The sequence below is a fragment of the Neophocaena asiaeorientalis genome, unplaced genomic scaffold (genome assembly GCF_003031525.2).
Source record: "Neophocaena asiaeorientalis asiaeorientalis breed wild unplaced genomic scaffold, Neophocaena_asiaeorientalis_V1.1 scaffold399, whole genome shotgun sequence".
NCBI classification, from domain to species: Eukaryota; Metazoa; Chordata; class Mammalia; order Artiodactyla; family Phocoenidae; genus Neophocaena; species Neophocaena asiaeorientalis.
In genome coordinates this window covers 589,246-613,156 of record NW_020173964.1, presented here as the reverse complement: position 1 = coordinate 613,156, position 23,911 = coordinate 589,246, and the positions used below count along the sequence as shown (strand labels likewise).

At 42.2% G+C, this 23,911-nt stretch overlaps 1 protein-coding gene across 1 annotated transcript in view; it reads left to right on the top strand.

Moving 5' to 3' along the window:
* Positions 1-23,911, top strand: part of PIK3R1 (phosphoinositide-3-kinase regulatory subunit 1) — an 86,665-nt gene that overhangs the window by 45,968 nt on the left and 16,786 nt on the right. The window contains exons 3-7 of the mRNA XM_024753102.1: positions 12,067-12,159; positions 12,597-12,671; positions 18,794-18,925; positions 19,704-19,905; positions 20,127-20,206. Coding sequence (XP_024608870.1) covers positions 12,067-12,159; positions 12,597-12,671; positions 18,794-18,925; positions 19,704-19,905; positions 20,127-20,206 — 582 coding nt within the window. The remainder of the gene's footprint in view (positions 1-12,066; positions 12,160-12,596; positions 12,672-18,793; positions 18,926-19,703; positions 19,906-20,126; positions 20,207-23,911) is intronic.

The following is a 23,911-nucleotide window of genomic DNA, read 5'->3' as shown; positions in this document are numbered from 1 at the left end:
TTTGCCGTTTTCCCACTTACTTAATTTATTGAATTTATCCCCCCCCATATTTGAAGTAAGTTGTTGTTTGATGCCAACGCCAGCCATCCCCAGGTGCCTGTGATTTTTGCCAGCTTTGCAACAATATGGTGGCTAAAGGGAATATAGAGTTATTTTTAGAGTAATTCATGATTAAATGCAATTTAGTATTTTATATTGGCTATGTGATCTCCTTGACGTTAATCTTCAAATCATGGAATTTTAAGAACTAGAAATTATTTTAGAACTTCTTATCTAAACTTTACCACTTCAAGACCCAGAGATATTAAATGTTTTCCCCAAAGTTCCCCAATCTGTTATTGCCAGATCTAGAACTCATGTCCTTACCTATCGTCTATTTCTTTTTCTACTATGGCACAGTGGCTTTTCAATTGTTTTTCATATGATAGAATAATAATCCTGCATAGGTATGGCATTTAATAGAGCTTTTTTTTTTTTTTGCGGTACGCGGGCCTCTCACTGTTGTGGCCTCTCCCGTTGCGGAGCACAGGCTCCGGATGCGCAGGATCAGCGGCCATGTGGCTCACGGGCCCAGCCACTCCGCAGCATGTGGGATCCTCCCGGACCGGGACAGGAAGCCGACACCCCTGCATCGGCAGGCGGACTCTCAAACTGCGCCACCAGGGAAGCCCAGCGCTTTTTTTTTTTTAAACAGAAGTCACAGAGAGGATGCAATGTGTTAAAAGACCCTGATTTTTAGTTTCTCCAATAGATTACGTTCAAGTAATAGCCAAAAAGTATTTTACAGACTAAAATTAAAGTCTTTAGTCTTTAAAAGGCTAATGCAAAAAGTGACCAATGGGGGGAAAGCTAATACAGCCTTTTGGATTAATTAGCTTAACTTCGCCTAGCCCCTTTTAAAAAATTACCCAAGCTCCTGTTGAAGCCAGCAAAAAACATCTGTTGACTTATTTATAGCCACAATTTCTAAGAAGCATATTCTATAGCAGATGAAAAAGTAGTTGACAGCTCATAATTCATAAAGTTACTGAGGCCTAATCTAACAGAACAAAATGTACAAAACTCGCTCCCGTGGTTCAGGCCCTATCACTTCCCTTTTAACTGAAGACAGAAGTGGTGCAACAAAGTGAAGCATAGGTTGCTCTGGTGGTTAAGAAAGAGGTGACTGGGTCCTTTTTTTCATTAACAACATCACAGGTATTGCAATATCTCCATTGTAGGAAACCATCATTTTTCTGACCATTCCCACTTTTCACTGGACGTTTGAACAGGGTGCGACCTAGAGATTGTTACCAACGTATTTTCTATCAAGAATCTGAAGGGTTGATGAAAATGACTGATTGAATACTTCTGTATCTGGGGCAAGCTTAACTTTTTTCTTCATTCCTTTTCTTTGACCACTTGTTATATTTGACATAGCCACTATGATATAGTCCGCCCTGATGAATTTTAAGCAATTATAAAAATACACCCACTCCTCAGATGTCACCTATCTATATTTTTTAGCTCACTTCTGATCATCTTTTTGGGAACATAGATATCTTTCTAAAATCAATATGTTTCATATTTTGCTTCTGGTCTATCTGTAGGACCTCCTGTCCTATCACCGTTTTTTTTTTTTTTTAAAAAGGGTAGATTAGTCTGGTACAAATAAGTCTTATAGCGTAGTACTATTTCTTACCCTGTGCTTTTTTTTGAGAATGTAAAGATATGATCCAACTGCTGCCCACATTGGCCCATCTAAAATTGTTATCTTTAAAAAGAAAATCATATCCAGAGCAAGTCCATGGATTTCTTTAGCTGAGAGATGAATAGCCTCTTGTTCATTTCACTATTGATTTTTGTACATTGTGAGATGAGAGACTTTATTAGCCCACAAGAATTACTCACATTTGTCTGAGGCAGTGAAAGTATTGCTCTGTTTTTTAAAAACTCTGATCCCTCACACGATTGTTAATGGTTGTGTTTACCTTTGTCTCACAATTGCTACCCTTTATTGTATATGTGTTTAAAAAACGTTTAATCAAAAAGTAGGATGAAATACTATCTTCCCTTCTTAGTTTTCTGTGCTAGCTGATAGGGAATTTTCTATTCAGTTATTTTCAGGCCCCTTGTCTTTCTCGCCTTTATTTTCTTTTTCTTTCCAATCTTATAGACACGTCATCTTTTTCCTTTTCTCTGCCTCTTTGATCATGAGCATTTTAACTCCCTTCATATACTTATTAAGCATATCGTATTAATATTTCATTTTGGAGTCTTTGAAATATAAGTTACTATATATATATATATATACATATAATATTTTTTTGGTAAATTTTTTGCTGGGCCCTTTCTGCATCTGATGATTAACGAAAATAAGTCCATTTGTACCTTGCTGAAAGTGATGTTAGCCAGCTATATTTAGCTTAACAAAACCCATTACATCCTCGGGGAAGAATGTGCTTAGTTTAGCCTTATGAGAAAATATTTAATAAATGCTGTCCTGAAAATATTTAGCCTGGCTGAGTGGACTGGCAAGAGTTTAATCCTGATAAAGCCGAGGTGATGGCGAGAAGCTGGCCCTCCAGTCCAAGCTCAGGTTGAACAAACGCACCTCTTGTCACTAAGGGTTGTAGCTGTGGGTGTCTCCTGTTGCCAAGTGCTTCACCATCAGTATCCTGCAAAGATTTTCCACCCCCTTCTCATGGCTCCAGAATGGCATCATGCAGCAGGTCTGCCTAAGGAGGAAATGAGGTTCATGGAGTGGTTTTATGGCCAGCTTGGAAGTTGATCTGTTCCTTAAAATCCTGGCTTTACCACTGACTGCTGGCATGTCTTTGACCAACTTGCTGAACTTAGCCTCAGTTTCCTCCTCTGTAAAATGGGGACGATTACAATACCACACAAGGTTCTGCACACGAAATGAGATAAAGCACATAAAGCATTGAGCAGTTTTCAACACTTATTGTTCAATACTATCAGTAGTATTGGGAACTGATACTACTAGTAGATGGGAACTATCAGTACTAGTAGTACTAGTAATAATGTGTTAGGTCAGCCTTTCTAATATATCCTTGCCTTCCCACCACCATCCCCCTACCCACTAAATTTAAAGGGCTGAGTTTTCTTGAATGTGGCAAGGTAGGAAAAGCTCTGATGTGGACATCAGAACTGAGTTCTAGCCCTTGGCCTGAACTTCTGTGGGACGTTGGGCAAGTCGTGACCCACGCAGTCTCACCCCACACAGTGGTACACAGATGCACAGAGCACTAGTAATAAGGTCACACTTCTTGGTCTGCGTTTTGCTGGTGATCTTTAACTGAAGCCTTCCATCAGCCAGAACCTTGGAAGAGAAGAAAAATGCTAATCTCTCTCTTTTGGTTTCTAATTGGGTATAATAGCAGATCTAATTAGAGTTGATAGCCAGACCCTCTGAGTTAGGCAGCCTCACTTGCCTGACACATGTTTAGATGTTGGGCCACGGGATCTGGTATAAGATCAGCCCATGAAGCCAGGACATTTAGGCAACAAGTTATCAGTGTGGAGGTTAATCGTTGGGAGTCTGTCTCCTACAGAGATCTGGATTTCCTCTCTCTGATTGGTGGATTCACGCTTAATCCTTGCTACTCAAGGTGTGGTCTGAGGACCAGCAGCCTGGGCATCACCTGGGAGCTTGCTGCAAATGCAAAATCCTGAACCTCACCCTGATCTACTGAATCAGGTTATTAATCCACATTAAAGTTTAAGAAGCACTGCCCTAAACATCTGCTCTTGGGAGTATTCTGTCTGGCACAGAGGATGTTTACTAAATACTGGTAGAATTCGTATTTGGCATTAATTTTTTTCTAGATTTACAGCTTCTTTCCTCTCTTTGGGTATAACATGTTGATGTGTTAGGTAGCTCGGATTGCCGTGACAAAATACCATATCCTGGGCGGCTTAAACAACAAAAATTGGTTTCTCAGTTCCGTTCATGTGGTGGAAGGTCTGAGATCCAGGTGCCAGCATGGTTGAGTTCTGGTGGGGGCCCTTACCTGGCTTGCAGGCAGTGCCTCATTTTGTGTTCTCATGTGGCAGAGAGAAAAAGAGGAAGCTCTCTGGTGTCTCTTCTTATAAGGGCACTAATCCCATCGTGATGGCCCCCACCCTCACGATGTCTACTTAATTACCTCCCAAAGGTCGCATCTCCAAATATACTCACATTGGGAGTTAAGGCTTCAACATGTGAATTTGGAGGGATGCAGTTCAGTCCACGGCACCTGATTTCTACACCTTACTTTGAGATGCATCCAAAAAAGTAAGATGGGCTGATGGAAAGATATGTAATAAATATAGTAAATGTTAATTATAGAGTCTAGGATGAGGATACATGGACATTCACTGTACAGTTCTTTCTGGTATGTTCACAATTGTCAGAGAAAAAGCTCTGCTCTTTCTTTAGTTACTAGAACAGAATCTGGTGGTTCTTTTCTCTGATTTCCATCCGGGCTTTCTTAAAACTGCCTCACTGGCCAGCTTTGCCTCTTTGGCAGTGCCCCCCTCTGCCCGCTCTCCTTGGTCAGCCAATGTCCTGCTTCTTCGCTGTTAGTTAGTGAGGTTCCAGCCTCCACCGGAATGCTTCTTTCTGGTCTCTGGTTTCCCCAGTAGTGTCCTTCTGTCCAGTTTCTCTCTTACCTCCGCCCTCTCCTGATCAGAGGATCCTTCAATTCTTGTGAGATTGGGGTTTCTCAAGTTACATTGGAAGAGCCTGCTGTATTGTTTTTAAGCATTTCTACCATTTTCTGCCTTTGACGGTGAAATCTGCTGTCAGATAAAAGTGGGAGAGAAGTGAGTGCCATGCTCTGCCCCTAGGGAGAGAGCATGGCTCACCTAGGGCCCCAACCTCCCTCTTGTTGTTCATGGGGCTCCCATTGTTTTCTCTTTATGACCTTAATTATCTGCAGTTCAAGATGTTTTCTAGTGACGGGTGATGTACTGACTTGTATATTTGGGGGGAAGCTCAAAAGCTCGTGTTATTAGGGTCATTTTACTTGAACACACCAGAAAGTGCTATGGCTGCCCACTTGTAGGATGGGGCATCCAGTATCTGTGTGTCATGTGACACCCTTGCCACAGTTACCCTTAAATTAGCCTTGGTGTGAAATTCGGGGAAACTTATCACAGGTTTCTCTCCTTGACTGGGACTTGTAGACTCTGGTGGAGAGAAACAGGTCCAAGCTGAACTCAGAGACACTATTCATGAACTTTGTGACCAAATGACTTAATTTCTCTCAGTCTCCCCATCTTTAAATTGAGGGTGATAAGGAACTGCTATGAAAAATAAGTGAAAGCATGTCTGTAAAATACTGAGTGTGGAGGTGTGAGTCCTAATTGATGTTCAGTAATAGTCATTCACCCAAGAAACTCAAGGGCCCATTGGGTATGTGTCACATGATTTTCCCTTCTTCCCTTCCTTTTTGGGGCCTCTCAGTCACACTTCATACAAAATCTTTCTAAGCCAACAGACCGAAGGATCAACTTCCTTATAAACCATTAGCCTCCGAAATCCCGGGGACTCAACTATGAATTATTTTCCTGGTGGGGAGAGGGGGGTGTTCCCTTCTCTTCCCCATTTATCTCCTGCCCAGAATCTTAATTTGCTCTATGCTGTAAATTGTAATCTTTAAACCAGACTCCAATTTAGGTGATAAGAATCACAATTAGGCTAGCCTGTCAAAGATTAAGTGTAATCTTGCATTTCAATCTCCACGCAGAGGCTTTAGCCAGGCCATCAGAAGCGAAGCTGTAATGTCTGCTTATGTTTAATAAAGTCTTTGCCTGCTGTTTGTTTCCTGTATAGTCTCTTGTCTAGAAATAAATTAAATGGGCAGAGGATCTCAGATCCCTTTCATTTGTTTTTAAGCTGTGAAGCAGAAGAGATAAACGGGAGAAGATAAACTTAAAGATATTAAAGACTAATTAGTTTAGGGTGTCTGAAAAGATCTGCAAACTTCTTGTTTAAATCTGTTGACAACTCTTATTAATTCCCTCTGACTAGTTATCCCTGAAAATAGTGTAGTTACGGCTGAAGATTTACTTTCACATCTACTCTTTCTACTCCCATTTTCAGTTGCCCCTATTTTTTTCCCTTCCTTCTCCTGCAAAAGAAAAATCCTTGTTTCCACCAAATTCAGTATCCTTCCAACTTCATCTTTCCTTTACATGCAGAAAACTGGAGTATAATAACTCAAATAGATAGTCCTTATAGGAGAAAGTGTAATGTATTGAAGGTCATGTGATAATTTAGATATGAGTTCTGAAAAGATATTGAGTGTTTTTATATGTAGAAAGGCAAAATGCAGATGTCTACCCTAATTAAATGTTTCCTGTTTGCCACCTTAAAAAAGTATTGAGAATTCTTTCTGTCTTATAATAATTTCTGGTGTTAAAATTTGCCATTCCAATTGGGTATTTTAAAAATCTGTAAATAATAATGAAAAAGAGTACATGAATAAGTCTCAATTAATAATAGCTACCCATTCGTTTGTGCTTGCTGCATTCTAGGCACTGTGCTTACCCATGTTTGTTTATACAGTATTCATTTAATCCTTGTTACACTTAAAATTATTCCCATTTTACAGATGAAGAAACTGGGATTCAAGTTAATTAGCATACCCAAGATTACACTCAGTAAGTGGCAAAACTAAGATTAAAACCCAGGTCTCTTTGGCTTTAAACCTGTGTTTTTAATAATTTCTCTACTGCTGATTAAACAGGTGTGTTCCAAAATTAAGGAACTCATAACTGGTGGTGGTGGGGTGATTTTTTGGGGGAGCTTTGTTTCAGTTTTCAGGTGCATTATCTCAGCCAGCATTGGTTATGGCTTTGCCCATAGAACTTAAGAAGTTTAAACCTTCAGAGTATTAACCGTTATAAGCATAAAGTATGAACACGCTTATAAGGTTTATTTAAGAGAAGTATAGGGATTTGTTAGATTGTTGCCCACCAGAATGTACATTTTTCATTTGAAAGAATGAGAGAGACTGTGTTAGGCAGGACTAAAGTTTTGATTCAGCTACAATTTAACAGACAAGCATCTTGACTTAATATTGATCCACACTTTGCACATACTTTCTTTTCTGTGTATTTGTATTACATTTTAAAAGGTAAGTGGCAGCTTTTCATGTACATCCAGGCTGCTTCCATCAGTAATGGAATACTTGGCTTGGGCAGTCTCTGGAGTCCCAGAATTTCAGCTTAAACTTTCCATTCGTCCCTTCCAGGCACTAACTCTAAAATATCCTTTTTTATGGAGAAGGCCTCCAAAAGGTGTAGCTGTGTGCTGGTTTCATCTTGCACTTTGTAGCGGCGTTGGCACCATTTAACGTGAGGCATGCCACTATCTCCCACACACCACTGGTGCCCAGGGACTGTTCAGGCCTGTCCATGTTAGTGATTTGGGAAGGGCCTAAGGCGGGAGAGAAGGCTCTCTTCTGTGTGACTCGTTGTCACCAGGGCAAAGGGGGAAAATAGAACTAGTGGAAAATGCAGCACTTATGATGTGTCATCAAAAATTCTTTCTACAACCTGGGACACCTACTTCATTGGTGTTCCTGTTAAAGGCTGATTCCTCTCTTTTTTTGAAACAATACACGTCTTGGCTTCACCACTGCTTTTAGACCCTTTTGCTGTTCTTCCTTATCTTCTTTCTCCTTAAGTAATACTGATTTCTTTTGCTGAAAAGTGATTCAGCTAAGTGAAAAACTGGTGTTGGCTTGTCGTAGAGGAATCTAAAATTCACCCAGTTTTAAGAGTGGACTTGGCTCTCCAGACGTGTACACTGGCTACAGCAGGATTCAAAACGCAAAAAACATTCCTCATTCAGATATAAAAATCTGTCTGAAAGGTGAAATCAAATGAGAATTTACATTTAAACTTGATGAGGATCATGCTCTGCTAATTTGTGTTTTGTTTAATAGCTACCACGTACGATTCAATAAACTAAAACATAATGTAACTAAATATATATATATATATATATATATATTTAGTTACATTATGTTTTAGTTTATTGAACTGTATGATGTGGTACTTTATCATGGACTTTTCAAAGAACAACTTGCCAAATTTGGTACTTCCCTAGCAATTGTCATTTCCTGTTGGAATTTTTTTAAATGAGATCTAACGGAAGCATAAATATTGACCTTGTGTATTTAATAAAATTAAAGGAATAGTTGATTTTAGGATTGTTGAAATAATTAATATTTTGCTTTAGAATGCTTTTTAGACTTTCACTCTTAATTGATCCTATTGCCCGAAATAGAAAATGTGAACTTTAAAAGCTTACTGGGTGAAGCTTCCACATCCCATATGTTTAAATATTTTAAAGGGGAAATGGATTGAATCATAGATATTGTACTAGAGAATAGGAAATCCTTGAATTGTTATTTTAAAAAACCTTGTCTCTTTGTAAAATTTACCTTTTAAAACTCCCATTGAAAAACTTTGATCGGTTATGATGCTTTATACATTGGGGTAATAAGCTTTTTTCAATATTAACAAAATTCAGTGGTAAATTCACTCGATGTGTTACAAAGGAGTACCTGTACTTCCTAATGTATATGTCTAGTTTTTTTCTTTTTAAAGTATTCTTGGGGTGTACTTTGAGAAAAATGTCGTTATAGATACCTGATAGCCATCACAACGCTTTTTAGAAACTTCATGTAGTACTTGTGTGAGTGAAACAAATGATATTTTGCAGCTCAGGATATGCTGCATGGAAAGTAAACTACCATGTTTTGCCAAAGAAACATTGAAAGGACTAAGGAAAGGCTTTTTTTCCCCCCTCCTTCTTCAAGCTGATGTGAAGAAATAAGAGCGGCAGAAACAATTTTATATGTAGTATTTGCCAACCCAGTAATATAACAACTCTTGGGTGCATATTTCAGTCACAATTAGGTGAAATCTTTAATTATTACTTAATTTAACTTTCATATTTGCCTGCAGAAATGACTGTTGATAAGATTCTGAAAGGAGATAAACCTTTATTAAGTAATTCCGTTTTTAGTTGCCAACTTTAAGGGGTTTTTTTTTCATTTTTTAATTTTAAAAAATGTCTGTGTAATTTATGAGGGAAGGAAAAGAAGAACGAGGCATGTTAGTTGGATGAGTGTCGTGTGGATATGTGGGTTCATGCATTTACTGTTTAATCTTTAGCTTTTTGCATTTGGCTGTGCTGAGATCTGTAAGTTTGAGAGGGCTAAGAAGAGAAGCTACAGTGAGTCCCAATTAATAATATTTCTCTACAATATATCTCTGCCTTTATGTTTTCCTTCTGTTACATGTGCTGATAGGATGATATTTCATTTTGCTCAGTGTAGAAGGCATCTATGAGGGAGGCTGTTTTTGTGAGCTGATAATCTAAGGCAAAGGGAAGTAGTTTATAACGTATCAGAGGAATGAGATGCTGTGCTCTTTCATTTTATAGTATTCCTTTTTTTATTTTACAGTGCTTTTAACTAAAAAAAAACTATGAAACTTTCAAGATATTTTTTATTAAAGTATAGTTGATTTACAATATTGTGTTAGTTTCAGGTATACAGCACAGCGATTCAGTTTCATATATATATTCTTCAGATTCTCTTCCCTTATAGGTTTTTACAAAATATTGAGTCTAGCTCCCTGTGCTGTACAGTAGGTCCTTGTTGGTTATCTATTTTATATATAGTAGTGTGTATATGTTAATCCCAACCTCCTAATTTATCCCTCCCCCCACCCCAAGATATTTGTATTTTTAAGTGCTTTTCGGGTATACTCATATGTTAACAGATTTGGGCGACGTCATTGCTGGATTTCTTCAGGCAGGGGGTGGGGGTCACCCGCATGGATTTGCTTATCATATATAGCATGTCGTAAAACTTACTACTAACCCAAAACAGATGACTAGCTCCATTCCTGGATATTCTGATTCTGGGGGTTTGTAGTCATACCCAGCATTCTGTCTTCCTGGCAAGTTCTCCACATGATCCATAGGCACAGGCCAGTGGGGAAAGCACCAGTGAGATGAAGTGTCCATTCAGCTCTCTGCATCGCGACTGTCTGGCAAGTCAGTGGCATATCTGTCCTGCTTTCATGAAGTGCGAAACGTGTTCAAGTGCTGTTGCAGTAGGACAAAGTGGCCCAGGAAACTCAGTGATAAATTTTGTGTGCCCTGCGTTCAGATGTTGATAAGCCCCGTGTCTAGATGCCATGTCCTCTGGGACAGCTTTTCGTGGGGTCTTTGCAGCACGAAGTCAACTCAGGAATCTTTCATCTGTTGTTGACAAAACTTGCCCTTGCTTAGGCTATAGGACTGCGCTCTTCAATAGTGTGGTCACTAGCTACATACAGCTATCTCATTTTAAATGACGACAATTAAAAATTCACTTCCTCCGTTGCAATAGCTACATTTCAAGGGCTCAGGAGCACTTGCTGGGTAGCACAGCTAATAGAACATTTCCATCATCACAGAAAGTGCTTCTGGAGAGTGCTGCTATAGGATTTTCTTCCATAACTTAGCTCTTGTCCTTTTATCCTGGGTACTTGGAATGGCTAATAGCGTTAGGTGGCAAGATCACGTTACTGTCTATCTCGGGAAATAGTGCCACCTAAAAGGGTCTTCTACTACAGGGTCTGGGTTTCCGAAATGACGTAAATCATACTTAATTCTCTCAGGTCCAGATTTAACATAACCTTACTTGACTTGTCTTGTGAATCTGTTGTTCTTCTGTTCTGACTCACTGTTAGAAAGATGGGCTTCATTAGAAATGTGCTTATTTAACATGACATATGGCTTATAATAAAAATCACACCACTAAAATCTCATTGAAACAAAATTGTCAGTATTTAGTCTTTCTTATTAGATTATATTAACTATTCCTAGGTGAGAGTATATACACAGCATTGAACCTTAAGTGTCTACAAATCATTTATTGATGGCTGATAAACAGACTGTACATGTAGGTATTTTCATGAAGGCTGTCATTTTACCTATATTTTGCACTTTGAGAAATTTGAGATGAGTATATTTAGCTCCCTCTTCTGGTATATTATGAGAAAAATATTTGTACTTTACTTTCGTATATTTTTGGAGTGAAAATACAGTTATCAATGTTATGTTGAAGTGCATTATTTGTGTCATCCAATTAGACTTTTTTTTTCCTTTGTATCATTTGGTAAAACATGTAACTAAAAGCATGGAAACAAGTTCATGAAAGCATCACATTTCTTAAGATATTAACTGACCAAAACATATGTAAGCAAATAAAGGCTTTTCAAGAGCAGGTCCATGGGGATTTAATTTGAGTCTCAAGTGGCCAGGGATCATTTGTACTGGCTTCGGATCTGATATTAAGCCCACCCTGCCATTTGTGGGGCTTGGGGCAAAAATACAAAAGGAAGGCCAAGCCTGTATTTAAATATTTTAAAGTTAGAAATCATATATTGATTGTTAACAGACAGTTCAGTAAGATACGTTCCATTCTCCTACCTGGGAAGTTACTTCTTCACAATGACCAGCAAGCCAGATTTGTATTTAGAGTTCTTGGGTTCTCAGTTCTGCCTGAGAGTGTGGTGATATGGGGAGAGCTGGTTCCCAGCCCACCCCTGGCTTGGCCCTGCGCTGCCAGGACCTTTGCACGTCCAGACTCCGTTCCATCCTGATCTCCACTCGCCACAGCCCTCGCCCACTCCCCAGGTCCAAAGGGGCACCCCTGCAGGGAGATCTGCCCTGGGGAGGGTGGACCTGGGGAAGAGGCCCGCGAGGCCACTGGGGCAAGGGATTCCAAGCTTCTGGGAAGTATTCTGAGTGTGTGTCCTAGGAGAGAAGCAGTGGGCGTGTCCCCTTGGCCCCCCAAACTCATCACACTGTGGGAAGAGGCACAGCTGGGGGGAGGCCCACAAGGAGCCTTCTCAACACAGGGCCCAGTACGGGCTCCCTCTCGTTCCGGCCTGAGGTTGCTGCCATCCCAGTAGGACTACATGACTTTGTGTTCTAGTCATCTTCGCTGATGTTTACTGCGTTGGATTACCCCCGATGAAACGTAACGGCGCAATTGTGTTTATTTGCAGCTTCGACTCTTCCAGACCTTGCAGAGCAGTTCGCTCCTCCGGACGTTGCTCCACCGCTTCTTATCAAGCTAGTGGAAGCCATTGAAAAGAAAGGTAATCCAGCTGGTAGAGGGAGTCGGTTAACGGGTTATGGCCTGATCTCGTGGGTGTTATCATTTGTATTTGTCTCATGGACGTTCATTAAATACACTCCTTGCCACCTGTGCTGGACCCACAAGCTGTTTGTTGCACTGACCTGGGGAGATAATCTTGGTCTGACTTCTGACTCTACACTAACACGTAGTTATTGCATGGAAACTGTTAACTTCTCCCTATTTTAATAAAGAGAATTAACTTGCTCCTCAGCGGCCAGGTGATGTTGCCAAAATTATTGACATGCCATAAGATGAACAGTAGGAGTTGACTTCCAGGAATATTTAGTACACATCTAGAATAGACACTGGATAGAAACTGGAATGTCTCTCTGGCCGCAGGCTCACACATTCTCCAGAGAGCTGTGTTTTGCATACTCAGTCTGTTTTGTGTCCTAGGTCTGGAATGTTCAACTCTATACAGAACACAGAGCTCCAGCAACCCAGCAGAATTACGACAGCTTCTTGATTGTGGTGAGTGTCACAGAGCTAGAAATACACATGGGAAAGGCGATTCTTACCTTTCTGTTTCAGGTAAAGCACAAAACATGTGAGCTTAACCGTGCAACAGTCTCAGTTTGAAGGGAGCTCAGAAATATGCACACTTCCCTCTGCCCTGTTATGGTAAGAGGGCAGACCTCGGATGTTTGTCTCCTGAGTTGGGGTGTGTGTGCCTGCCTGCCTGCAGGTACTTGGCTGTCATCACAGCCATGAGCCTCTGGGTGCTGTAGAAACTGCACAGGAGAGAAGCATCTTGGGATTTCTCTGCCTCTGCTTATCTACCATCTTTCTCTGACCCCGCCATTGGCTACATCTAATTCATCTGGACCAGTTAAAAAATTATTTATAAGTCTACGTCATTTAACAAAGGTCTCTTCTGACCTTTCCCTTTTTCCCTTTCTCTCTCTTTTTCCTTTTCTTTTCCCTTTCCTTCTGTCTTCCTTCCTTGCTTGCTTGCCTTTTCATGCCATATTTACGTCAAGTAACATCATGATATTGTTATCTACTGTAATGTGCTGGTAAACCAACTCTCTGGGGAGGAAAAAAAAAAAGCCCTGGTTTGTAGCATTTACCTACTTCTGTGGTGTAAATCTTCTCACCGTGGTTAATTTCAAGCTACCAACGTGTTATCACTGAACTCTTGGGAAGAATTGTGAGCCAGTACAAGTCGGCTCAAGCACACCATTGGTTAAACGACGTCAATTAATTTAACCAAGTGGTGGCTTTATTATTTGTCCCTTCCCTCCTTTGCCATACAGAATAAAACTGTACAAATGTAAATTTCCTGGCCAGCATTCTAGCAAGTCATCTTCTACATCAACTTCTAGAATCTCTCAGATCCTTCATTCCCTCCCAGTACTTTTCTTTTCATTAATAATTTTTTGCCTCACACTATTTTAACTGAATTTGGGTGTTTGAATCAAAAGGAGTGAAACCCAGTTTTGGAAGAAGCACCTTCAGGCGTGCAGTTATGCAAAGAATGCCCACGTGACATTTAATAAACGAAAAAATTTCAAGTGTGAGGCAGCTTCAAAACGAGGCAGCTTATGAAAATTTCTAGAAAAGGTGTTTCTGGGAAAAAAGAAGGAGATTCGATCTTTATCTGTCGATAGTTTTACTTGAAATGCACCGCCCAAATGTTTGAAGCTTAAAAAAAAAATTTTTTTTTTAACTTTCATTTTTCCTTTGTGCATGGAAATCAGTCTTACACACACACAGGGTACATCCTCCTACATACATCCAGAGTAGGTCATTAGAAGTTGACTGGCAGAAAAATCAAGGTGAAAAGACTTGTTTTTCTTTATCTCTAACAGCTTTACCAGGGTGTTAAGGAAACACCAAGTTTTGTCCTAGCCCATTGAAACAGAGATACATGTTTTGGTCAGAAAATTGGTCAAATCGAACATGTTAAAAGTCACAGGAAGTGTTTAGACTTCAGAGACTGATGAAATGGGAGTTATTTGCGAAAGAGTGGTTACGTTTTTAAACGTGACCAAGAACAAAATGATGCAGTTGGGCTTTAAAAAAATCTTCGCACCACCTGTAAGATGGAATAAATAACCCAAATTCACTTCAACAAGATATTTTGACAGACAGCTTTCTTTGCGCATTTGAGATCAAAACACACATAGAAAACTGGTTTCCCTTGGATTCTGTGCTATAAAAGCGAATTTTGTGGCAAAACAAAAAGAGTAAACATTATCTCAATTTAGGAGTGAGGATCCTCCAGGACTGTCTCCAGCTTGAGGATTTTTCAGTCTATAAAAAAATCGTAATATCCTGGAGGAAGCTCAAAGATAAGTCACTTACACTAAAAGCAAAAAGTATGGCTTTTAACCAACCCCATGAATTACCAATGTCTGAAAAGGACAGACGTGGGTGGAGGACAACAGCCTACATTTATTAGCACCTACTGAGTTATTCTATTTCATCCACACATCAGTCTTGTGATACAATATTAGTAACTGCTGATGGTAAAGCCATGACTTGCATCCAAATGGTTCTGACTCTAAAAGCCCTTATCCTTGTTTTTCCCACACTATATTGCCCTAAAATAAAATATTTCTTTCTTGTTTTTTTTTTTTCATTTTAATGGTGTGAATTATTTTCTTTCTCTCTTTCTCTCTCTCTTTTGGTTTCTCTTAACCTGAATTAGGCTTTTCCTTTAAAAGTTCTCATTACAAGAAAAACCTATGTGTGTGACTCTGTGTGGTGATGGATATTCACTAGACTTACTGTGGTGATGGTTTAACAGTGGTATATACAAATATCAAATCATTATGTGGTACACCTGAAACTGATATAATGCTGATATATCTGTTATGTCAAGATACCTCAATTTTAATTTATTTTTATTTTTTTCAAAGAAACGGTAGAGATTTTTTTTTTTTTTTGCCTGTGCCACGCGGCATGTGGGATCTTAGTTTCCCGACCAGGGATCGATCCCACACCCCTCTGCACCAGAAGCGCAGAGTCTTAACCACTGGACCTCCAGGGAAGTCCCAAGATACCTCAATTTTAAAAATCAGCCTTCTGCAGCCTCAGCACTGTGGACATTTTAGGATGGATAATTCTTTGTTGTCAGGGGGCCGTTCTGTGCGTTGTAGGATTTCAGCAGCACTACTGGTCTCCACCCACTAGATGCCGGTGGGATGTTCCCCCGGTTGTGACAATCGGAGATGTCTCCAGGTGTTGGGAGATGTCTCCTAAGGGTGGAGGTGGGGCAGCAAAATTGAGGGCCCTAGTTGAGAACCCTTTACTTAGATAGAGATCAGTCAGGGAGGGGACTCCATTCCAGTGGGAGAAGGGGTGAAGTGTTGGAGAGTCTACTGGTTGCCCGTCAGGAGTAGACTCAGAAAAGCAGGGTAGAAGAGGGTGTAAACGCCCCAACCCAGACCTAAAGAGTGGGTGGCTCTCTCTGAACTAACTTCCACTGTCATCACGTGACAGATGTGTCTAGCTCTTGGAAGAGCACATTAGCATAGCTCTAATGCAGAAAAGGAGACTGCTAGAATAGAAGTCAGAAACCCCAAGGAGCTTTAGAAGTTGTCTATAAATAAATAGAACATACTACATCGGCTCTAGTGGAATTTGACATAAGGTGAGCTGATCCAAAGACTTGAAATAAGGTTATTTCATTCAAAGGTTATAAAGGCTCTTTGGAATACACCTCATGTGTTGGAGAAGGGCTTCAGTGAATGAACATCACTCAGGACTTTGTGTAGCGCAGCTCACAAACATTCAACAAGCACATTGTCTGCTGAGCACTGAGGGATGTGAGAAGAGCAGGTGAGAGCCACAGTCCGTGCCTTGGAGGGACTGTCAGTCTAGGAGAGAGACTCGCAACTACCATAGTGAGAAATGTCAGGTGTCATAGAGAGATGACTCCTGCAGGGGGGACGTGTGGAACCTTTCTCATCTTAATGTTTATACCTCATCGCCAAATGGTGTTTTAGGATGAGCAAATTAAGTAATAAGAATTGGCTGGGCAAAGTGATATTAAATGAAGTATACAGGGGGCAAATTTGGGGGGAGGGGCAGCAGCTTGCTGTAGAGTGGGTGGCTATGGAATGCTCCAACAGAGATGCACGCACAGTTTTGTGTGACAGTCACACTAGTAGTTGCATTACTTTCCACATGGACCCTTTATGCAGAGACCCAGTCTTGCCCTTCCCCACACTTATTAGAGATGTCATATGCCTCCGGTTTGTTCTTTGTGGGACACTTAAGTGATTTAAGCCCTTGCTTCTCCACCTTTTCATTCTTTTCCTCAAACTGACCTATCCACATTTGCTACCAGCTCAGGACTTTCCTGAGCTCTATGGTATTGTACGATTATCTTTCAGAAGTTCTGCCTAGTTAGTGGGACAGGTTTGGCTGATGATGATGTGTCCAGGAAGCTTTGTTAACTCAGCCTGAGTGCTTTATAATATCATACCTGGTTCATGGGCATCCAGGATGCCACTTCTCCTTCTCATGCTGAATACCTGCGAGTACACTTTGATTCTCTCTCATCCTCTCCTAGGCCACAACCCAGTCCTGTCAATCTCCTAGTTAGGTTACTTCTTTTTTTTTTTTTTTACCGGATATTCATTTTTAATTATTATTAATTTATTTATGCATGCATGCATGCATGCATGCTGTGTTGGGTCTTCGTTGCTGCGCGCAGGCTTTCTCCAGTTGCAGCAAGCGGGGGCCACTCTTCGTCACGGTGCGCGGGCCTCTCACTATCGCGGCCTCTCTTGTTGCGGAGCACAGGCTCCAGACGTGCAGGCTCAGTAGTTGTGGCTCCCGGGCCTAGTTGCTCTGCGGCATGTGGGATCTTCCCGGACCAGGGCTCGAACCTGTGTCCCCTGCATCGGCAGGCGGACTCTCAACCACTCCGCCACCAGGGGAGCCCTAGGTTACTTCTTGGTAATGTCTCACACGTTTCTAACGGTCCTGAAATCCAGATTACCCCGAGTGGTATCAGCACTTCGAGCAGCGCTCCTTTCCGACTTATTTTGAATGCCACGATTAATAAAGCTGTTTAGAAATGTAGCATTCTGCTCGTCAGGGCCCCTGTTCTCCACTGAGTACATGCACGAGTCCCCAGATAATTTCCCTCAAGTCATCTTTCCTGTCAGTAGTGTGCATCCTTCAGCAGTGACCGTGGTCCTTCCTGCCCGCAGCACCCCTTCCTTCCACCGGGCAGTGTGCCTCCTTCTACCCCAAGTACTCAGAGAGCAGCTGTGATTCATACTACCCCAGTGTTGAATTGCCTGACCTGTTTTCCAGATGAAAGATTTACTGGACAGACTTCATGTCTTATCTTTCTTCTGAGATAGTTCAGTGCCCACAAGTTATATTAGTAATACCTTAATCAGAATACACTGTCAGAACTAGGGAGAAACATGCTAAAGATGTTCACATCATTTTTATGGCCGTTCTTGAGATTGACTGCTAAAATTCTGTAATAGCTTACTGTTTAATCAATCAGTCTGTACTTTATTGGGTTAAATTTATATTAGTTCTGATATGCAGTATTGAGCAATTCCAATTTTAGGAAATCTATGGATTTGCACGTCATGTTTTCTTGTTGCAATTTGAGGAAGTATTTACTGTGTGATTCACCATCCCTAGAACAGAACCCTTCTCAATCAGGGCAGAACCACCGTCCAGAACGTACTTGCAAACATTGTGGGGGGCTGCATTTGTTTGCTGTGGCTGCCATAACAACATTCCACAGACTGGGTGGCTTAAAAAACAGAAATCTGGGCTTCCCTGGTGGCGCAGTGGTTGAGAGTCCGCCTGCCGATGCAGGGGACACGGGTTCGTGTCCCGGTCCGGGAAGATCCCACATGCCGCGGAGCGGCTGGGCCCGTGAACCATGGCCGCTGAGCCTGTGTGTCCGGAGCCTGTGCTCCGCAACGGGAGAGGCCACAACAGTGAGAGGCCCGCGTACCGCAAAAAAACAAAAAAACAGAAATCTATTTTCTCACACTTCTGGAGGCTAGAAGTCCCAGATCAAGGCAGGTTTGGTTTCTTCTGAGGCCTCTCTCTCCTTGGCTTACAGATGGCGGCTCCCTTGCTGTGTCCTCATATGGCCTGTCCTCTGTACGTGCACCCTCGGTGTCTCTTTGTCCAAATTTCCTCCTCTTATAAAACCAGTCAAATTGATTAGGGCCCACTCTAATGGCCCCATTTTAATTTAAACACTGCTTTAAAGGCCCTGTCTCCAAATATATTCATATTCCGAGGTGCTGGGAGTTGGGCCTTCAGCATATGAATTGTAGGGGAAACAGTTCAGCCCACGGCAGGAGCCCTGTTTTTTGTTGCCCCCGAAGTCTGGGAATGTGTTCCTGGCATCGTGGGCAGGGGCCTTCATGCTAAATGCTTACAGGGTGGGGGACAGACCTACACAAGGGAAAAATGTTCTATTCGAAATGCCAGGAGCAACCCCTGCAAGAAACACTGCTCATAAATACGCAAGCATCTTACATTTGTCCTCATACTGCTTCCTTTCGTGTGTCACACTGAAGTCGCACATTCAGAAAATCGGCCCAACCAATGCATAAAATGTCTGAAAAAAATTTTTTTGCATATTTCTACCATAGATGCTGCCTCCGTGGACTTGGAAATGATCGATGTGCACGTTTTAGCAGACGCTTTCAAACGCTATCTCCTGGACTTACCAAATCCTGTCATTCCAGTAGCCATTTACAATGAAATGGTTTCTTTAGCCCCAGGTGTGTTGTGTCTTCTGAGAACCTCCCTGAACGTGTATTGAGATGTGGATGTACTTGTCAACTCAAGGGCTGCAGATAAAGAGAGATTTCTTAGAAAATGTTAGGAGGGGTCTGCCCCCACCCCCATCAGCACAAATTCCCTCCCTTACCAGGGCATCCGATAGAAGAGCCAGATTCTAGTTTGCTTAGGACGGCCGTCCACATGTTGAAATGGCTAATTGTTAACCTTTTATCAGTATTTTAAGGTTCACTACGTCAGCGAATGCCTCAGCGTGCCAAGTGCCATCACTGGATTCAGGGAACCGGACTAGGACCCAGTGACTGGGGATGTTCCCATCACCTTCCTCCAGTGGCCATTAGAAAATGAGTTGAGGGAAGAGGACTCTCCGTTTTAGGAGCTAATGCTCAGTTAAAGTGCTTTGGGGACAGGAAACTGTGGTTCGTAACCTTCAAAGTTAAAACCTGTGATACTTATCTGATGCTCCTCCGAATTGGCCAATCACACTCGAAGCCGCTCCATGGACGGCAGCACACCGAGAACTTCTTGTGGTTTTGTACACCAAGAGCTTCTTGCGTTTCCATTTGACTTGAGATTTTAACTTTCTCTTAATGCCTTTTCTAACGAGAAGAGCAAGTGTATTGTCTGCTGTTTCTGATGCCTTGGTTTTAAATGATCCCTCGGTAGCTAGAACAGAAATTTTCTAGGTGTTTATTCACTAACAGCTAGAAACAGTCTCTTATTCCTTTTGCTTTCTTTCTTTCTTTTTTTAACCTGTAGAAGTGCAAAGCTCTGAAGAATACATCCAGCTGTTGAAGAAGCTCATTAGGTCGCCCAGCATACCTCATCAGTACTGGCTCACGCTGCAGTATTTGCTAAAACATTTCTTCAAGCTCTCTCAAACGTCCAGCAAAAATCTTTTGAATGCAAGAGTACTCTCTGAACTCTTCAGCCCCCTGCTTTTCAGATTCCCAGCAGCCAGGTAAGTGATAGAAGAGCAACCTGGATTTTGGGGTGATGAGGGTGGTCCTAAGTTTATGGGTCATTAAGCTCCTTCTGAAGACACCAGTTTACAAATGCTTGTACATAGTTCCATCACACACGTTTATTTGAATATGCAGAAATGAAAATAAGTTTGTTGTTTAGGGAAAAAGGTGTCTAATGGATCTTTCTGTCTCTTTTTTTTTTTTTTTTTTTTTGTAGTTCTGAGAATACTGAACACCTCATAAAAGTTACAGAAATTTTAATCTCCACCGAATGGAATGAACGCCAGCCTGCACCAGGTAATGCCTTCGGAACATTTAAAATTCCCTCACTGTTCGTTTTTTAGAGCCTGAAAAATGGTGGTTTTTAGTCTCCTCTGAAGTGCCATAAGTTTCTCGTGGAATTGAGATCCATAATAACGTGTTACCTCATGACTTAAGGGAAAAATAGCTGGGCAGCAGCGCGTATGGGGCAGTATTATCCAGCTTTTGATATTTGTGGCTTTTACGTGGTCTTGGTTTCAGGTGAGGGTTGCTGGGAGAGCTCCCCGACCCCCTTAACTTGATGCTTCTGGTTGTTGCGTAAATTATGGCGTTGATTTTCGTTGCTGACATTTTTGTTTTTCTTTCTCGTACTTACAAAGTAGGGGATTTATAATTACTATATAATTTAAAGTATTTTGGAATGTGTTTTTTGGAAGCAGGTAGGCTGAGAAATGTCTTGTCAAAATAAACATTTCTAATAATGCAAGTAGTATGAAACTAGGGGTCTACTGCAACAAGTTCGAGCAAGCCAGACACTTCTGTGAAAGCAGGCTGGCATTCAACTAGCCGTTTAACAAAGCGGGAAATGTAGACCGAGTTAGCAGTGGATTTCATTTAAACTGATATACTTTTCCTCTACTGTGGAAAGTCTAAACAACCCTACTTTGCTGTATATGGTTAAAAGTGAGCTGGTCATTTAGAAAGTGATGAGGGCCCTAGAAGTGAAGTGGAGTTTCAGGACCAGTAGAAGGTGTTGCTTGTAGTCTGAATTTATGTCTTGAATTTAATTAAAACATCATGAATTTATTATTTATTATGAGTAACTCATGCAAATTACCAAGCTTATCTCTGTATGAGCAAACGTGGGGACCCAGATATCAGTCACGCAATGGCGGACTATGGTGTGCTTTTTATTAAGGTGTTCCATGGCTAGGCTTAGTTGTTTGCATCTGGAAGGGGCAGACAGAGAGGTGAGGGCCTAGACTTAAAACCCGCCTGTAGGGATGGGATAAAGGATGGGATGGGTAACCACTCATGATACAGGTATTGGGAAGGGCTTCTGTCGACAGATCCAAAATACGGGATCCACAGGTAAGAGTGGCAGCATAAATACTACGTTAAGGCAAGCCTGGTCCATTCCAAGTGTTCCAAATCCCAGCAAGCAGGATATGTAACAGGGATACCCTGGACTGTAAACCGCATCAGAGAAATCTGTCAACGGGTACGGCCCAGGACTGGAGTACCAGAGGGTGACCAAAAGGTGTCATATCGTGTGACTGCTTGGGTCACTCGATAACGGATTTGGGAGCTCTGTGTTGGTGTTCAAAGGCCGCCTTTGGGCTCAGTAGGAAACGATGCAGTGATAGATTAGAAGTACCCTGTGGGGAGGGGACAGGGGCAGGTGTGAACGTGGCACTGGAGCCGTTTATTGACTACCCACTCCTAGACTGATCACGTGGGTGGGAAGAAAGAGGACCAGCAAGAACAGAACAGGACCCCCGGCCAAAGGATCGAGCTACGATCTTTCACTTCCTCCTGACCCGTGTGGAGGTCCACCTCAGAGAGAGGGAGAGCTGGGCCCTGCTTGCAGGGAAGGCGGGGGAGGTGCCCAGTCTTCTCAGTGGCCAGCTCTCTGGAGACGGGGGAGACATGGAAGCTAAAAGCCAGACAGGGCTTGACACATACCCACAAGCGAATTTGTCGCATGGAGTTTTCGAGAATTTCTGCTGCACGGGGTGTAGTAGACTCAGTGGTGGAGTTGAATGCTTCTGCTTCTGGTGTAAACTGGTTAAACGTCTTTCTCAGTTTCAGCCTAATTCCACCCAAGAAAAACTTCATCTGCATCTGTTTTGATAACGCACACTTAAGACTGCTTGCTATGTCACAGACCCTACCTTCATCCTTCTACTAAGAAATTGGTGTATCAGTTTCAAAGGCAGAGGGATTAGTTCCATCAGCTCTGTTGAAGAACGATCCATAAAGCCTTGAACGTTGCTAGACTGTCCCAGAACACATGCAGCCTCTTCCAATAAATTGCATCCAAGTAATTTTTAAGTCCTAGTTGGAGGCGTTTCCCCCTTTGTGTGATCTCTGTCAACTGTTCTGCAAATCGTATGGGACTTTGGGAATTAAAAGGTTGCTTCAGCGTCTCTCACTGGTGAAAACAGACTACCCACCCCAGGACAACGTCCTCATTAACACCTTTGTATTCAGGAATGGCTCCAGTGCAGATGAATGGCAGGGCACCCTGGGTTAGAGAAATGACTTCTTTGGCCTGGTAGGAATGGGATGTTTTCATGGAGTCTTTCATCATTACCCTTGCATGTGCTCATCCCAGTGGGCTGGGAAGCACCGGCGCATCTCCAGGGAACACTCGTAAGTCATCCATTTGCAGTAACTTTGTCATGAATAGAAATGAGTGCTTGAATGATATTTGGGGGGGTGGAGGACAAGCAAGACTATTATGGGGCAAATAGACACCTTTTCTAGTTGTTATCAGTTAGAACTTGAGATGATAGGCAGGGCTAATGATGTGGGAGGCAGGGTGTCAGTTGCAATAAGACCCGTTAGCACACAGCGTCTCATTAAATTCTGGGCAGGAGGGTGTGTACTGTAAGTATAAAAAGAATTTGAGAGATGTGGTTGGTGACTTTTTTAGTAGACAGGAACAGCTCATAGGAAAAAAGGACTTGAAGTGGGCTTCGAAGAATAGGTACAGTTTGAAAAGGGGAAGGAGAAACAGCATCTCAGTTCAAGGAGTTTCAAAGATCTCTTCAAAATAAATTGGAAAGGACAAAAATAACAGCTTGATATTTTTACCGGATTTGAAAAAGCAGTAAATATTTTAGGTGACAGCGTCATAAAAAGCATCACTTGAGAGCTGAATGCATCGTCCAGCTCTCCGTTTGCACGTGAAGAAACTGAAGACCACAGAGCTTCACGGTTTCACCTGGTGCCACCCCAACCAGTGTGAGCCGGAGTGGGTCTGCCGGGGGTGGGGGCACCCGGCCCAGACACCAGGCTGCTGCTCTGTCTGCTACCTGGGCTTTTGGAACCTTTGTGGGCAACGGGACTGCCCGTAGTGTCCAGTCAAAAAGTCCTCCGAAGTTTCCAGCAAGCGATAGACCAAGAATAGGTGATATTTGTACCTATGGGTCACATATAGTTAAGAGCCCCAGTGCAACTGTTGGTAGCTTTGGGGATCAGGCTCAAAGTCGCTCCGTCGTGTGTCATGCAGTGGAAAGAACAGTGCAAGTCACGTCTGGGTTTGAATCCCAACTCTTGTTGCTTACTTACCGAGCTCATCACCAGGTCATTCAGCCTTTCCAGATGGTGTTCCAGTCTGTGAAATGGGAGTAACGCCTCTCTCCTGGGACGGTTATGAGCATTAAATGAGGTGAGGAGTACTGAAGCTTACGACCCTGTAGTATGTCCTTGGTGTCGTTGTGTCAGCTCTGGTGTTTACGGCCCTGCCGGAGCTGGCCTCGTTCAGGGCTCCATGTCCTCAAGCCGCCTTCCTGGTTAGTGCCGTCTGAATCCTACCAGGCCGCTCTCCCCACTGGTCCCACATTCCCATGGCCTCAGGATGCCTGGAGGGGACTTAAACGCAGATCTGAAAAGGACACCCAGTGGGCAGTTGCTGCCCCGTGGGCGCATTGCTTGGAGGGAGGAGGATGCCTTTGTCTGACGCCCTTTGCTCCGTGTGCGACTCAGGGAGTGGAGGCGCCTGGATCTCAGGAA